Raw genomic sequence first — 15,221 nt, 5'->3', positions numbered from 1 at the left:
CCCGGGAGATGGAGGTTGCAGTGAGTTGAGATTGTGCCACTGCACTCTAGCCTGGGCAACAAGGCAAGATTCCATCTCAAAAAGGAAAAAAAAAAAAAAAGTAGCTGGTGGATGTGGGAATCAGCAAGAGACAATTTGAACATCTGCTGTTATTAATAAGGAGCCTTGCCCAGGTGCCTTGTAGTACTAGCCAGTGATGGCAGTTTGTAGATGTAATTTACAAGAAAAATAGACATTTGTATACTAGGGGTGCTTACTAAATATCTTTGACTAATAGAGTTTTAAATAAAATAAGCATGGAGCATGGGCCTTCTGCACCTTCCCCTGCCGTCTGCTCCTGTTTGTCCTAAAATGCCAGTGTGGCCCCACTGAGCTGAGCTCCCCTCCCTGTGAGATTATGCCCTGGCAGCCTGGCCTTCTTGTGCTTTACCCATCTCCTTGCCATGACCCAGCCCTGCCTGTGGTCTCCTGTCTTCATGATTTGCCAGCTCTGTGCCCGCCTTCTGGAATCCCTTCCTCCCCCAATTTCAGGTGGACACCTCATTTCCTGACTTCTTCTATCACCTTGCAGGTGAATATGAAAACAAGGGGCTGATGATCATCGATGAGGAGGAATTCCTGCTGATCCTGAAGCTCAAAGACCTCAAGAAGCAGTACCGCAGCGAGTACCAGGACCTGCGTGACCTCAGGGCTGAGATCCAGTATTGCCAGCACCTAGTGGATCAGTGTCGCCACCGCCTGCTCATGGGTGCGACAGTTGGGAAGGTTGGCCGCCACCTGAGGTACAAGGAGGCTCAGGGAGAGGCCACAGCCTGAGTTCTGGAAGCACCCTCAGAGTTTCTCTCTGGCAGAGCCAGGGGCTGGGCAGGGGCTTCAGATGTGTGGTTCCCAGGACTGTGAGGGCCAGAGATGGAGATGGGGACAGGGTAAGACCCTGGAGCAGAAAGTAAACAGGTGGTGAGTCTGCAACAGATAAAAGACAGATGAGAGCACACAGCCCTTCCCAGCTTCCTCAGGTTCTGTCTCCTCACCTCCTTGTAGAATTTGACATCTGGTACAATGAGTCCTTTGTCATCCCTGAGGACATGCAGATGGCATTGAAGCCAGGCGGCAGCATCCGGCCAGGCATGGTCCCTGTGAACAGGATTGTGTCTCTGGTGAGCAGCACAAGGGCAGGAGTGTGGCAGTGGTTAAGCATGGGGCAATGGGCAGTGCCCCTTGATCTCTGTTCTCATCACAAACATGGCAGTGTGTGTGGTGCACCCAGCCTCTCCATAGCCAGCCCAGGCAGGTGGGCAGGTACAGGTCTCTCCTCGGTTACCAAGGGATGGGGGAAAATACCACTCTTGCTACTGCCACCTTTCTAAAGCAGTTCATCCTGCTCAGGCAGCAGTTACAGGTTGTCTGTGAGAACACTGACAGACATGGGGGCTGGAGGGCTGTGAGATGCCCTTTTGGTATGGGGGTGTATGGCACAAACCGCCCTGATGCCCATCACAGGCTCTGCTAGGGTATATCCTGACAATACCATGCTAAAGAGACTCTCCTCCCCCAGGGAGAAGATGACCAGGACAAATTCAGCCAGCTGCAGCAGAGGGTGCTTCCTGAGGGCCCTGATTCCATCTCCTTCTACAATGCCAAAGTCAAGACAGAGCAGAAGGTAACTCAGAGGCCTGTGTCTCCAGGAGGCTGGGGGCCTCAGTGACCTCATGACTAGGAAACCCAGGATCATATTCCCTACTTTAGAGAAGTAAGGGAGGAGTGATGCCATTCCAAGGAGATTAGTCACCCTCAGTCAGTGGGTGTCTTCTGCCAACTGGACTGCGATTGGGCTGGACCCTAGAGGAGTCCCACCAACCATGGCCAGGCCAAGACATGGCTGGTCAGTACTGACTAGCCTATGTATGGTTTGCAGCACAAAGCCCAGGGATCCCCTGAGGCTTCCACCTGTCAGGGAGGACCAACAGGGTCCACTCTGCACAGGTGGCAGGGGACAGAGGATCACATGCAGCTGAGGCATAGCTAGACATGGTGTTAGCTATAGATTGGGTGGGGTACTCTCCTCCTCGAGCAGGTTAGGCTGGTGCAGAGGGTCTCCACTCTACTAAGGCCTGGCCTAGAGCTAGAACACAGAGGGCCCTGTGCACTGCACACTCCTGTTCGTGCAGAGGCAGTGCTTATACAGCAAGTGGCAGATGCACACAGGGCAGATGCCCAAGTGAGTTCATTCTTTCATAAATATTTTTGTAGTTATTTATTAACATACTCAATAGGTGATACATTCAGGTGTTTCAAACATTAAGAAAGCGTGAAAGTACATGGCTGGGCACGGTGGCTCACGCCTGTAATCCAAGCACTTTGGGAGGCTGAGGTGGGTGGATCACTTGAGGTCAGGAGTTCAAGACCAGCCTGGGCAACATGATGAAACCCTGTCTCTACTAAAAATACAAAAAATTAGCCAGGCGTGGTGGCACATGTTTGTAATCCCAGCTACTCAGGAGGCTGAGGCAGGAGAATCGCTTGAACCTGGGAGGTAGAGGTTGCAGTGAGCCAAGATCATACCACCTTTACTCCAGCCTGTGCAATAAAACGAAACTCTATATAAAAAAAAGAAAAAAAAATGCTGGGCACAGTGGCTCTGGCTGGGCACGGTGGCTCAAGCCTGTAATTCCAGCACTTTGGGCAGCTGAACCAGGTGTATTGCCTGAGCTCAGGAGTTCGAGACCAGCCTGGGCAACATGGTGAAACCCTGTCTCTACTAAAATACAAAAACTTAGCTGGGTGTGGCAGCGTGCTCCTGTAGTCCCAGCCACTGGGGAGGCTGAGGCAGGACAATTGCTGGAACCTGGGAGGCGGAGGTTGCAGTGAGCAGAGATTGCACCATTACACTCCAGCCTGGGTGACAGAGTGAGAGACTCCGTCTCCAAAAATAAAAAAGAAAGTACAAACACTGTCCCCTTCCATCAGCTCCCGGCAACCCCCTCTGATAGGGCACCCCTGTCACTTGCTTCAGATCCTGGCAACCCCTCTGACAGGGCACCCCATCACTTGTTTCTAGCGTTTCCCTCAGTTTTCTCCCTTCCTTCCTTCCTTCCTTCCATTCTCTCCCTCTCTCTCTTTCTTTTTTTTTTTTTGTTGGGGGGTACAGAATTTCACTCTTATTACCCAGGCTGGAGTGCAGTGGTGTGATCTTAGCTCACTGCAACCTCCGCCTCCCGGGTTCAAGTGATTCTCCCGCCTCAGCCTCCTGAGTAGCTGGGATTACAGGTGTGCCATCATGCCCGGCTACTTTTTTGTATTTTTAGTAGAGATGGGGGTTCACCATGTTGGTCAGGCTGGTCTTGAACTCCTGACCTCAAGTGATCCACCCACTTCGGCCTCCCAAAGTGCTGGGATTACAGATGTGAGCCACTGTGCCTGGCTTCCCCTCAGTTTTCTGCATCTTGCTTTTTCTACTTAGCAACACATCCTGAAGATTATAAGAACATGCCATGTCAACCTATAGGTGCTTCTGTGTCCTTTTTTTTTTTTCCTTTTTTTTTCTTTTGAGACAGTGTTGCACTCTGTTGCCCAGGCTAGAGTGCACTGGCATGATCATGGCTCATTACAGCCTCGACCTCACAGATTGAAGCAATCCTCCCACCTCAGCCTCCCGAATAGCTGGGACTATAGGCATGCACCACATGCCCAGCTAAATTTTATTTATTTTTTTTTTTGGTAGAGATGGGGTTTTGCCATGTTGCCTAGGCTGGTCTCAAGCACCTGGGCTCAAGTGATCCGCCTGCCCTGGCCTCCCAAAGTGCTGGGATCACAGACATGAGCCATTGTACCTGGCCAGTTTTTTCTTACTAATTTTTAGGATTTTTTTTTTTTTTCTTTTTTTGAGACAGAGTCTCACTCTGTCACCCAGGCTGGAGTGCAGTGGCACAATCTTGGCTCACTGCAACTTCTGCCTCTGGGCTCAAACTATTCTCCTGCCTCAGCCTCCTGAATAACTGGGACTACAGGCACCCGCAACCACACCCAGCTAATTTTTTTGTATTTTAAGTAGAGACGGAGTTTCACCGTATTGGCCAGGCTGGTCTCGAACTCCTGACCTCAGATCATCCACCCACCTTGGCCTCCCAAAGTGCTGGGATTACAGATATGAGCCACTGCACCTGACCAAGAAGTTAGCTCTTTGTGATATGATTTACAACTATTTTTTCCTGTTTGTCATTTGTCTTTTGACTTTCCTTATGGTTTTTTGTAGGTATTTTGTTATTTTTAAGAAATCAAGCTTAGTCCATTTAGGCTGCTGTAACAAAATACCTTAGACTGGGGAACTTCTAAACAGCAGAAATGGGCTGGGCGCAGTGGCTCATGCCTGTAATCCCAGCACTTTGGGAGACCGAGGTGAGTGGATCACTTGAGGTCAGGAGTTCGAGACCAGCCTGGCCAACATGATGAAACCCCATCTCTACTAAAAATACAAAAATTAGCTGGGCCTGGTGGCGCATGCCTGTAGTTCCAGCTATTTGGGAGGCTGAGGGAGGAGAATTGCTTGAACCGGGGAGGTGGAGTTTGCGATGAGCCGAGATCGTGCCACTGCATTCCAGCCTGGGAGACAGAGTGAGACTCCATCAAAAAAAAAAAAAAAAAACCAGCAGAAATGTATTGCTCACAGTTCTGGAAGCTGGCAAGTGTAACATCAAGGCATCAGCAGATATGGGCTAGTAAGGGTTTGCCCTCCACTTCAGAGGTGGTGCCTTCTAGTTGTGTCCTTACACAGCAGAAGTGCAATAAACTAACGAGCTCCCTCAGGCCCCTTTTATAGGGCACTAATCCCATCCCTGAGGGTAGAACCCTCAAGACCTGTCACTTCTCAAAGGCCTCACCTCTTCATAGCATTGCCATGGGGGTTAGCTTTCAACATACGAATTTTGGGGAGACACTGACATTTAGACCATGGCACGAGTTTATCGGTCTTCTTTTTCTTAGTTTCTGGATTTTGTGTCATCATTTCCCCCAGCTGACTTCACTCTTTACATTTAGGATTAAACTGACATCTTCACTGACCTGATAGTTGTGAGGAGCTGAAGCCCATCCAGAGAGGCTTAAGCATAGGGGTTTCTTACATGGATTCTGAAGGTCCCATAGAGCAGCATGTCTCATCCTGTGCTGTGCACACAAATCACCGGCGGTCTTTTCAGAATGCAGATGGCCGGTAGCAATAGCTTATGCCTATAATCCCAGTACTTTGGGAGGCTGAGGCGGGCAGATCACTTGAGGCCAGGAGTTCAAGACCAGCCTGGCTAATGTGGTGAAACCCCATCTCTACTAAAAATACAAAAATTAGCCAGCTGTGGTGGTGCATGCCTGTAATCCCAGCTCTTGGGAGGCTGAGGCGTGAGAATCTCTTAAACCAGGGAGGTGGAGGTTGCAGTGAGCCAAACTTGCACCACTGCACTCCAACCTGGGCAATGAAGAGAGACTCTGTCTTAAAAAAAAAAAAAAAAAAAAAAAAGCAGATACTGATGGAGCCTGAGATTCTATATTTTGAATAAACTCCCAGATGATGTCCATGCTGCTAGTCCAGGACCACACTTGGGGTAGCACACTTACAGGCTTTACTTTAGAACCTGCTGTTTATTAGGTTGAAGATGTTCTTTTCTGTTCCTATTCATTGAATGTGTATTTTTTTTCTCAATCATGAAAGGGATATTGAAACTGTTATCTTTTTGCATACTGCCTCCCTTTTCTTTCTATTCTCATTCCTAGGACTCTGATTAGATGTATTTTATTTCATTCTGTCCTCTGTATCTCTTAAAATATCTTACGTTTCTTCCAGCTCCTCATCTCTCTATGCTGTAATTTAGGTAACTTTTTTTTTGAGACGGAGTTTTGCTCTTTCACCCAGGCTGAAGTGAAATGCCACAATCTCAGCTCACTGCAGCCTCCACCCGCTGGGTTCTAAGGGATTCTCCTGCCTCAGCCTCCCAAGTAGCTGGGATTATAGGCGTGTGCCACCATACCTGGCTAATTTTTGTATTTTTAATACAGACAGAGTTTCACCATGTTGGCCAGGCTGGTCTCAAACTCCTGACCTCATGATCCACCCGCCTTGACTTCCCAAAGTGCTGGGATTAGAGGCATGAGCCACCGTGCCCAGCCTGGGTAATTTCTTTTTTTCCCGCCCAAGATGGAGTCTTCCTCTGCCGCCCAGGCTGGAGTGCAATGGTGTGATCTTGGCTCATTGCAACCTCCGCCTCCCAGGTTTAAGCAATTCTCCTGCCTCAGCCTCCTGAGTAGCTGGGATTACAGGTGCACGCCACCACACCTGGCTAATGTTAGTGTTTTTAGTAGAAACAGGGTTTCACCATGTTGGCCAGGCTGGTCTTGAATTCCTGACCACATGATCCGTGCACTTTGGCCTCCCAAAGTGCTGGGATTACAGGCATGAGCCACCACGCCTGGCCTGGTAGCTTCCTTAGATTCCTCTTTTAGTTTATTAATACGCTCTTCAGTTGTGTTTCATCTCCTACATCTAAACATTGTATTTGGTTCTCCTTCAAATATGCTTGGTCTTATTTTTTTCTTTCTTTTCTTTTCTTTTTTTTTTTTTTTTTTGAGATAGAGTCTCGCTATGTCGCCCCAGGCTGGAGTGCTATGGCGCGATCTCGGCTCACTGCAAGGTCCGCCTCCCGGGTTCATGCCATTCTCTGGCCTCAGCCTGGCCTCTTTTCTTTTTCGTATTTATTTATTTATTTATTTATTTATTTATTTATTTATTTGAGATGGAGTTTTGCTCTTGTTGCCCAGGCTGGAGCAATGGCACAGTCTTGGCTCACTGCAACCTCTGCCTCCTGAGTTCAAGCGATTCTCCTGCCTCAGCCTCCCAAGTAGCTGGGATTACAGGCATGCGCCACCACTCCTGGCTAATTTTGTATTTTTAGTAGAGATGGGGTTTTTCCTGTTGGTCAGGCTGGTCTCAAACTTCCAACCTCAGGTGATCTGCCCACTTCGGCCTCCCAAAGTGCTGGGGTTACAGGTGTGGGCCACCGCGCCTGGCGTTTTCTTTTTAATTAAAAACAATTTTTTGAATAGAGATAGGGTCTCCCTTTGTTGCTCAGGCTGGTCTCCAGTTCCTAGACTCGGGGGATCCTGCTGCCTGGGCCTGCCAAATTGCTGGGATTACAGGCATGAGCCACTGCACGAGGACTTACTCTTTTTTTTTGACAAGGTCTTGCTCTGTCACCCAAGCTGGAGGGAGTGCAGTGACACGATCATAGCTCACTGCAGCCTTGATATCCTGGGCTCAAGCAATCCTCTCACCTCAGCTTCCCAAAGTGCTGGGATGATGGGCGTGAGCCCCTATGCCCAGCTAGTTATTTTAAATAAATCCTTATTTTATGCTTTTTAAAAAGCTTTATTGAGATAGAATTTGCATACCATACAATTCGCCCATTTAAAATGTGCAACTCACCAGGCCTGGTGGCTCATGCCTGTAATCCCAGCACTTTGGGAGACTGAGGTGGGCGGATCACTTAAGGTCAGGAGTTCAAGACCAGCCTGGCCAACATGATGAAACCTCGTCTTTACTAAAAACACAAAAACTAGCCGGGGATGGTGGTGCACATGTGTAATCCCAGCTACTCAGGAGGATGAGGCAGGAGAATCACTTAAACCTGGGAGGCGGAGGTTGTAGTGAGCCGAGATTGTGCCACTGTATTCCAGCCTAGGTGACAGAGACTGTGTCTCAAAAAAATAAACAAATTCTAAATCATTAAGCAGAGGAATCCTGTATTTCTACAGTCAAAACTCTATTCTCTCATCATTCCCCAATCTCTAGAATTCTCTGTATTGGCCATTTTTAATGTTTAAGATATGTCCATGCACAAACTTTTTATGCAAATATTATACTTGAACCATTCCATGTTCTTTCAATTCTATGTTATAGTTATTTAAATATATATTTTTATATAGGAAATGTATAGATCAGATTTTTCATGGTCAAAATCTGTTTCCTGTTTTACTGAGTCTCATGGTGGCTTGACGGTGGCGTGTGTGTGTGTGTGTGTGTGTATGTGTGTGTATTGAAATCATGAGCTTGTGTTTGACTGAACTTAAGCTCAAGGAGACCTGAACACATAAATTGAAATTATTTTCCCACTGAAAAGGTTTGCACTTGCTTTCTGCAGTTAGCTGTAGGGCATTACCAACCCAGGACCATTTTAACCCTCTTCAAGAATTCCAGTTTAATACGGGAGCTTCCGTTCAGACTCCTACTTTGTGGGGAACCTAAGATTCCATGTTCCAAGCTAGTTTTAGCATTTGCTGGCTTATAGCCCACTGTTTCTGTTTCAGCCCACAGTTTTCACCTGCTTTCTAAGAGCCTAGCAATGCATTAAAAAGGTATAATTTGTGAACATCTGATTGATTGCAGTGGCAAAGAGAGGGCCCTTCTGAATACCTGGCCCCTAACTCCTCTGGAGATAGAACCCTCTTCTTTTCTTTCTGAACCTGTTCCCTGTCAGAAACTCTCAAGTATGCCCTTGAGACCTACATGCCTCCTTTCAAATATGCCTGCCAGACTGTTTTAAAATAGTTTTACACACTTTCTTTAGGATAAAAGAATGAAAGAGTTTGAATGGAATGTTATTTCTCACAGAATTGGGGCTACTCAGAAGGAATCCTTGTCCACAACCTGTGATGTTTGCAGGAGGAATGATAGGGTGAATGTGAGTGGCCTGGTCTGAGTCCCTGCTAAGTCTATCCCTCATAATAAGTTCCTGTTTTCTCCTCCCTCTGTGTCCAGCATAATTACTTGAAAACCATGATGGGTCTCCAGCAGGCACATAGAAAATAGAACCTCATCACCATACCTTAAAGGACAAGACCAGCAACTCTAACCTACTGTAGTGGAGCTGCTCAACCACCTGCCTAGAGCTGCAGCCCTTCTACTCCAAGGCTGGGACCCAAGACAGAGAACACATATGGCCTGCATGCTGGGAGGAGTATCCTCCAAGGACAACCTTGCTCCTCTTCACAGAGCACTTTGGGTTTTAATTCACTGTCTTATATGCAGGGACAGGATAAAATAACTTTCTAGTTTAGACTTTTAGTGCTCATCTGAGAACTTTGTCTTATTTCCTGTCTGAAAGGACATCTTCTCTATGTATGTGTGAGGTCAGAACTGAGTCTCAAGTAGGAAAGCAGAAAAGTAGCTCAGCCAGGCTCCTCCTGGCAGGCCTTTGTCCCACTGGTCAGCCCCTTTCCTGGATAGACATCCTAGGGTGGGGGTGGGAAGCTCAGTCTGAGGAGCTCTGCTTCTCACAGCTCCCTCAGACCCTAAGTTCTCTCAACACATCTTTTCTGTGTTTCTGAGCCAGTGAAGAAGACAGGAGGAGGCCCTCCTTCATTTGGCAACCAGGGGAAGATAAGGTCTAGCCACAGAGCCCAGAAAGGGATGAGGCAGAGCTGGCTCCATGTACCAGGGAATAAATGAGCAGCTTCTGGGAGACATGTCCTCTGTGTGTTTCCAGAACACCACAGCCTTCCTTACACAGCATGCACGGCCAGGTGCCTCCCCTCCCCTCATTCTCTCTCTGTGTAGGCTGCGCTGAGCAGAAGTGAAAGTGGATGATTTACCCTGAATAGGAACTGGGATCGCTGTCAGAGCTGAGCAGGGAAGAGAGAAGATATCACTCTCTGTCAAGTTATCAGGCTGCAGCTTGGGCCCTTGGTGGTGGCACCAAAGGGAAAGAGTTCACTACTTTGCTCAGAGAACAAACTGAGGCCCTCTGGGGCCTTCCAGGCTGACTAATACGCCCCGAGGTTGGTAAACTGAGCCTCCACTGAGTGAAAAGTTTCAGCACTTCCTTGGAATTCTATCTCACCCCCTCTTCTGTTCTTGTGGGTCAAGGCCTTGGCCTGGCACTCTGTGGGTGCTCCCCCATCTGACACCCTCATCAGGCCCTTGAGGTTGCTGTTATTCTTCCAACAGTGGGAGAGGAGGTTCTGCTCACCTGGCAGCCCTGTCATGGGAAGCTGTGAGAGAAAAATACATCACTTCTGGTGGGTAATATCCAACTCTGGGACCACTTTGTATGAGGAAAGATGGAAGGAACTAGGTCTCCTTACCTGAAGAGGAAGAGAAATGTGAAAGAGGCCATGAGGGGCTGCCAGGTAGAAGGGAAAGCAAGAGGATGTGGGCTGAATGAGTAGCAAACATTTTTCCCAAAGCTTTGTTTTGTTGTTGTTGTTGTTGTTTTTGAGACAGGGTGTCACTCTGTCATCCAGGCTGGAGTGCAGTGGTGCCATTACACCTCATTGCAGCCTGAACCTCCTGGGCTCAATCCTCCCACCCCAGCCTCCTAAGTAGCTGGGACTACAGGTGCGCACCACCATGCCTGGCTAGTTTTTAAATTTTTTGTGGAGATGGAGTCTCACTATGTTGTCCAGAATGGTCTCAAAACTTCTGGGCTCAAGCGATCCTCCCACCTCAGCCTCCCAAAGTGCCGAGGGATTACAGGTGTGAGCCACCTCGCCTGGCCAAGATTGTTATCTCAAAATAAGAAGAGGCTTAAAATGAGAACAGTCCTGGCATGAAGTCATTAGTGAGGGCCCTGCAGCAATAGGCTGTCTGACAAGGAGGTTGCACCCAGTTGAAGGTTGAACTGGATAGCATCTATCCAATCAAAAACCCTGTGATTCTGCTCTTTAGCCCATCAGCAGATGGACATGGATTTTGTTGAAGAAAGTGATAGGATTGCCTTGAAGGCTTTGCCCTCTCCCTGCTCCAGCTCCTTTCTCTTCCCCTGACTAATGCTTCCAGGAGTCGATGCTTCCAACATGGCAGGAAGGTAGGGGGTGTTGTGTTCATTCAGATGGGTCTGTCGTTCCAGAAAATAATTCCTGCCAAGTTAATTTGACCATCCAAGTCACCCCTGGGGGGACTTCCAGTTGCAACAACATGACAGGTGAGATAACCTGAAAACATTCCTGCTACAAATAGAGGTGCTGACTAAAGTATAACATTCTTTTAAATACAATTGACCCTTGAGGCTGTGTGCAGTGGTCCACACCTGTAATCCCAGCACTTTGGAAGGCTGAGGTAGGTGGATCACTTGAGACCAGGAGTTTGAGACCAGCCTGACAAACATGGCAAAAACATGTCTCTACTAAAAATACAAAAATTAGCCGGGTGTGGTGGTGCATGCCTGTAATCCCAGCTACTTGGGAGGCTGAGACACAAGAATTGCTTGAACCTGGGAGGCGGAGGCTGCAATGAGCTGAGATCACGCCGCTGCACTCCATCCTGGGGAACAGAGTGAGATTTTGTCTCAAAAAAAGAAAAAGAGAAAAGAAATACAGTTGACCCTTGAACACCATGGGTTTGAAATGCACAAGTCCACTTATACATGGGATTTTTTCAACCAAAGGTGGATTGAAAATACAGTATTCAAGGGATGCAAAATCCGCATATGTGGAGAGTCAACTTTTTGTACTTGCAGATTCCGCAGGGCTGAGTGCAGGACTTACGTGTGGATTTTGGCATATGCAAGGGGCCCTGGAGCCAATCCCACATGTATACCAAGGGACGACTGCACAAAGTAAAATTTGCAAGAAAGAAAGAGAACTGTCAGGAGCCGGAGGTAAAGGAGGAACTGAAAACCTGAGTGGTCAGTATGTGAACTGGCTATGGCTTCTAGGGACCAGGAGAAGGTATGTGAGTGGATTGTTACTTTTGAGAGTTAAATGTCCACATAAGTATGAGAATTAAGACTTTGGTTCATGCCATATAGGAAGTTGGAAATAGGACTGCCTAAATAAAAATGGCACCCTGAAGGCTTCATCACTGGTGAAGAGGTGAGCTAGAAAGCCAAATGTCTAATTGTCTCCCTAAACATACTTTACCCATAACCTTCCTTAGCCTAATTGCTCAGGCTGAAATCCTTAGTTTTGTACTTCATTCCTCTTTTCTCTCACTCCTCACACTGAATCTGTCCAGAAATTCAGTAGGCTTTACCTTCCTACTATATTCAAAATCTAACCACTTCTTACCACTTCTTGCCTGGAAGAAGACAGGAAGACAACAGCTTCCTGTCTCCTGACTTCCCCTTTTGCTATTTCCAGAACAGCAGCCTGGCTGAACCTTTTTTTTTTTTTTTTTTTTTTTCCCCCAGAGGCAAGGTGTTACTCTTTGCTCAGGCTGGAGAGCAGTGGCATGATCCTAGCTCACTGCATCCTCAAACTCCTGGGTTCAAGCAATCCTCCCATGTCAGCCTCTAGAGTAGGTAGGATTACAAGTGTGAGCCACCATGTCTGGCTCTGGTTGACCTTCTGAAATATGTTAGATCACATTACACTTCTTTTCAAGTTTTTAATGGTTTCCTATTTTGCTCAGAGTGAAACCCAATTCCTTAAAACATCCCACAAGATCCTATATAATTGTGACTTCTATGATTTCTCTACTCTTGTCTCATCTACTCTCCCCTTGCTCACTCTACTCCAGCCACATGGGCTTCCTTGCTTTTCCTCCCAACATGCTAGACAGACAGCTCCTGCTTCGGGGCCTTTGCAATGGCTGTTTCCTCTGCCTAAAACATTCTTTCCCTACATGTCCACATGATTCACTTTCCTGAGTCCTTGCTTAAATGTCACTTTTTTTTTTTTTTTTTGAGTCTGAATCTTGCTCTGTCTCCCAGGCTGCAGTGCAATGGCGCAATCTTGGCTCATTGCAACCTCTGTCTCCCCGGTTCAAGCAATTCTCCTGCCTCAGCCTTCCGAGTAGCTGGAATTACAGGCACATTGCCACCACACCCAGCAAATTTTTGTATTTTTAGTAGAGATGAGGTTTCACCATATTGGCCAGGCTGGTCTCAAACGCCTGACCTGGTGATCCACGTGCCTCAGCCTCCCAAAGTGCTGGGATTACAGGCGTGAGTCACCGCGCCCAGCCCTGTTTTGAGACAGAGTTTCACTCTCTTGCCAGGCTGGAGTGCAGTGGTGCAATCTCAGTTCACTGCAACCTCTGCCTCCCGGGTTCAAGCGATTCTCACACGTCAGCCTCCGAGTAGCTGGGATTACAGGCATGCACCACCACACCCAGCTAATTTTTTTTTTTTTTTTTTTAGTAGAGGCTGGGTTTTTCACCATGTTGGCCAGGCTGGTCTCAAACTCCTGACCTCAAGTGGTCTGCCCGCCTCAGCCTCCCAAAGTGCTGGGATTATAGGCATGAGCCACCACGCCCGGCTTTAAATGTCACATTCTGTAGCAGATGCTGTCATGCCTTGACACAGTCTCTTGCACTTGCCATTCCCGCTAATGGTTTCCTAGTGAAAGCATCTGCAACTTTCCATATAAAGGCTTTGTCTACATAGGTGTTCATCTGCTTCAGGGTAGTTCCAAATGCCAGGGAGTTAAGGACACCTTTAGGAGCAACCCTCAACCAATAAATCAGTGGATTAGTATCTCAACTTTCTCCCCTTTGGGTAGAACAACTCCTTTGGGGCATGTTTTCCACTAAATGGAACTTTCCCAGGACTTCTCGGCATAAACACCCAAATCCACACATACACGAATGGAGCCAAAGAAAAAAATGTTGATATATTGTTTGTGGACTTGTCAATGAAGTGATAACATCTTAAAATATTTAGGCTGGGCGCAATGACTCATGACTGTAATCCTGGCACTTTGAGTGGCTGAGGTAGGAGGATTGCTTGAGCTCAGAAGTTCGAGACTAGCCTGGGCAACATGGCAAAATCCCATGTCTATAAAAATAAAATAAAAAATTAGCTGGGCATAGTTGCACTCCAGCCTGACAACAGAGTGAGACTCTGTGTGTGTGTGTGTGTGTGTGTGTGTGTGTGTGTGTGTGTGTATGTAAGAGGAATTTGAGGAGAAAAGTAAGAAAACAAAAAAGCATAAAAAAGAATATATATGATATATATAACATTACTTTAACAGCTTTAATTTTTATTTATTTATTTATTTTTTGAGACAGGCTCTCACGCTCACCCAGGCTGGAATGCAGTGGCATGATCCCAGCTCACTGCAGCCTTGACCTCCCTGGGCTCAAGTGATCATCCCACTAAAAATCCTGGCTAATTTTTTTTTTTTTTTAACTTTCTATAGAAACAGGTTCTCACTATATTGCCCAGGCTGGTCTTGAACTCCTAGGCTCAAGTGATACTCCCACCTTGGCCTCCCAAAGTGCTGGGATTATAGGCATGAGCTACTGCACCTGGCCTATATTTTTAATAATATATATTACAAAAGTATAATGAAAAGGATACGGTTGAATCAGGATAGCACCCAAAGTTTCTTTCTAAAGGTCTGAGATTCAAGGTAGGACAAAAAGCTCTGGAGAGTCCCCCCTATGTTCCATTATCTTTAATCCAAAGGGCTCAGATACCTCTACTGCTATTTCCTCTGGCACTGTGAGGAAGTTCCAATCCACCTGGTCCACACTAGCTGGGCCCAGGGAGTCTGGGCTTGATTGTTGGTCAGTGGATTGCACTTTTATGAAGCAATACAAAATAGGGACAGATCACAGGCGTTGGGCCCAGAGACACCTGAGTTTAGATTGGGATTCTGTATCTTACTGACATTTGACGTTGAGTAAGTTGTCTAATTTCTCTGCTTTTCTTTCCTTGTGTATAGAACCATGATCACCATAGGGCTTTGTGGAATGAAGGAATTAATGTATGTGAAGTGCACAGCAGGTCCTCAACCAATTGAAACAGCCATGACAGTAACAATAACTGTAATAATAAAGATGCAAATGTACCCAGCATTATGTTTGATAGGTGATTAGCTTGTACACACACACACACGCACATACATATACATGCATGCACACATACAACCAATGTTAGGCTCCCTCTCCACTCCCTAAAATGGATTTTGGATTTGAAGAGGCAGCATTTGGGCCAATATTATCTCTCTCCAATTAATGCTGTCTGTCATGGCATTTTAAGACCAATCTCTGGCCGGGCGCAGTGGCTCACACCTGTAATCCCAGCACTTTGGGAGGCCGAGGCAGGCGGATCACTTGACGCCAGGAGTTCGAGACCAGCCTGGCCAACATGGTAAAACCCCATCTCTACTAAAAATTAAAAAAAAAAAAAAATTAGCTGGGTGTTATAGGCGCATGCCACCCTGCCTGGCTAATCAAAACTACAAAAAATTAGCCAGGCCTGGTGGCACACGCCTGTAGTCCCAGCTACTCGGGAGGC

General features: G+C 47.0%; 1 protein-coding gene across 8 annotated transcripts in view; it reads left to right on the top strand.

The window, feature by feature from the left end:
• Window positions 1-9,101, top strand: part of KIF9 (kinesin family member 9) — a 53,349-nt gene extending 44,248 nt beyond the window's left edge. For all 8 annotated transcript variants that reach the window (XM_050780778.1, XM_050780776.1, XM_050780775.1 and 5 more), the window contains 4 exons: window positions 572-748; window positions 1,042-1,157; window positions 1,556-1,660; window positions 8,798-9,101. In XM_050780778.1, the coding sequence (XP_050636735.1) occupies window positions 572-748; window positions 1,042-1,157; window positions 1,556-1,660; window positions 8,798-8,848 (449 nt within the window). In that variant the 3' untranslated portion in view covers window positions 8,849-9,101. The remainder of the gene's footprint in view (window positions 1-571; window positions 749-1,041; window positions 1,158-1,555; window positions 1,661-8,797) is intronic.
• Window positions 9,102-15,221: the final 6,120 nt, after the last annotated feature.

This window comes from Macaca thibetana, chromosome 2 (genome assembly GCF_024542745.1).
Source record: "Macaca thibetana thibetana isolate TM-01 chromosome 2, ASM2454274v1, whole genome shotgun sequence".
NCBI classification, from domain to species: Eukaryota; Metazoa; Chordata; class Mammalia; order Primates; family Cercopithecidae; genus Macaca; species Macaca thibetana.
The sequence above is the reverse complement of the archived record's forward strand: the minus strand, read 5'-3'. Positions and strand labels throughout refer to the sequence as shown.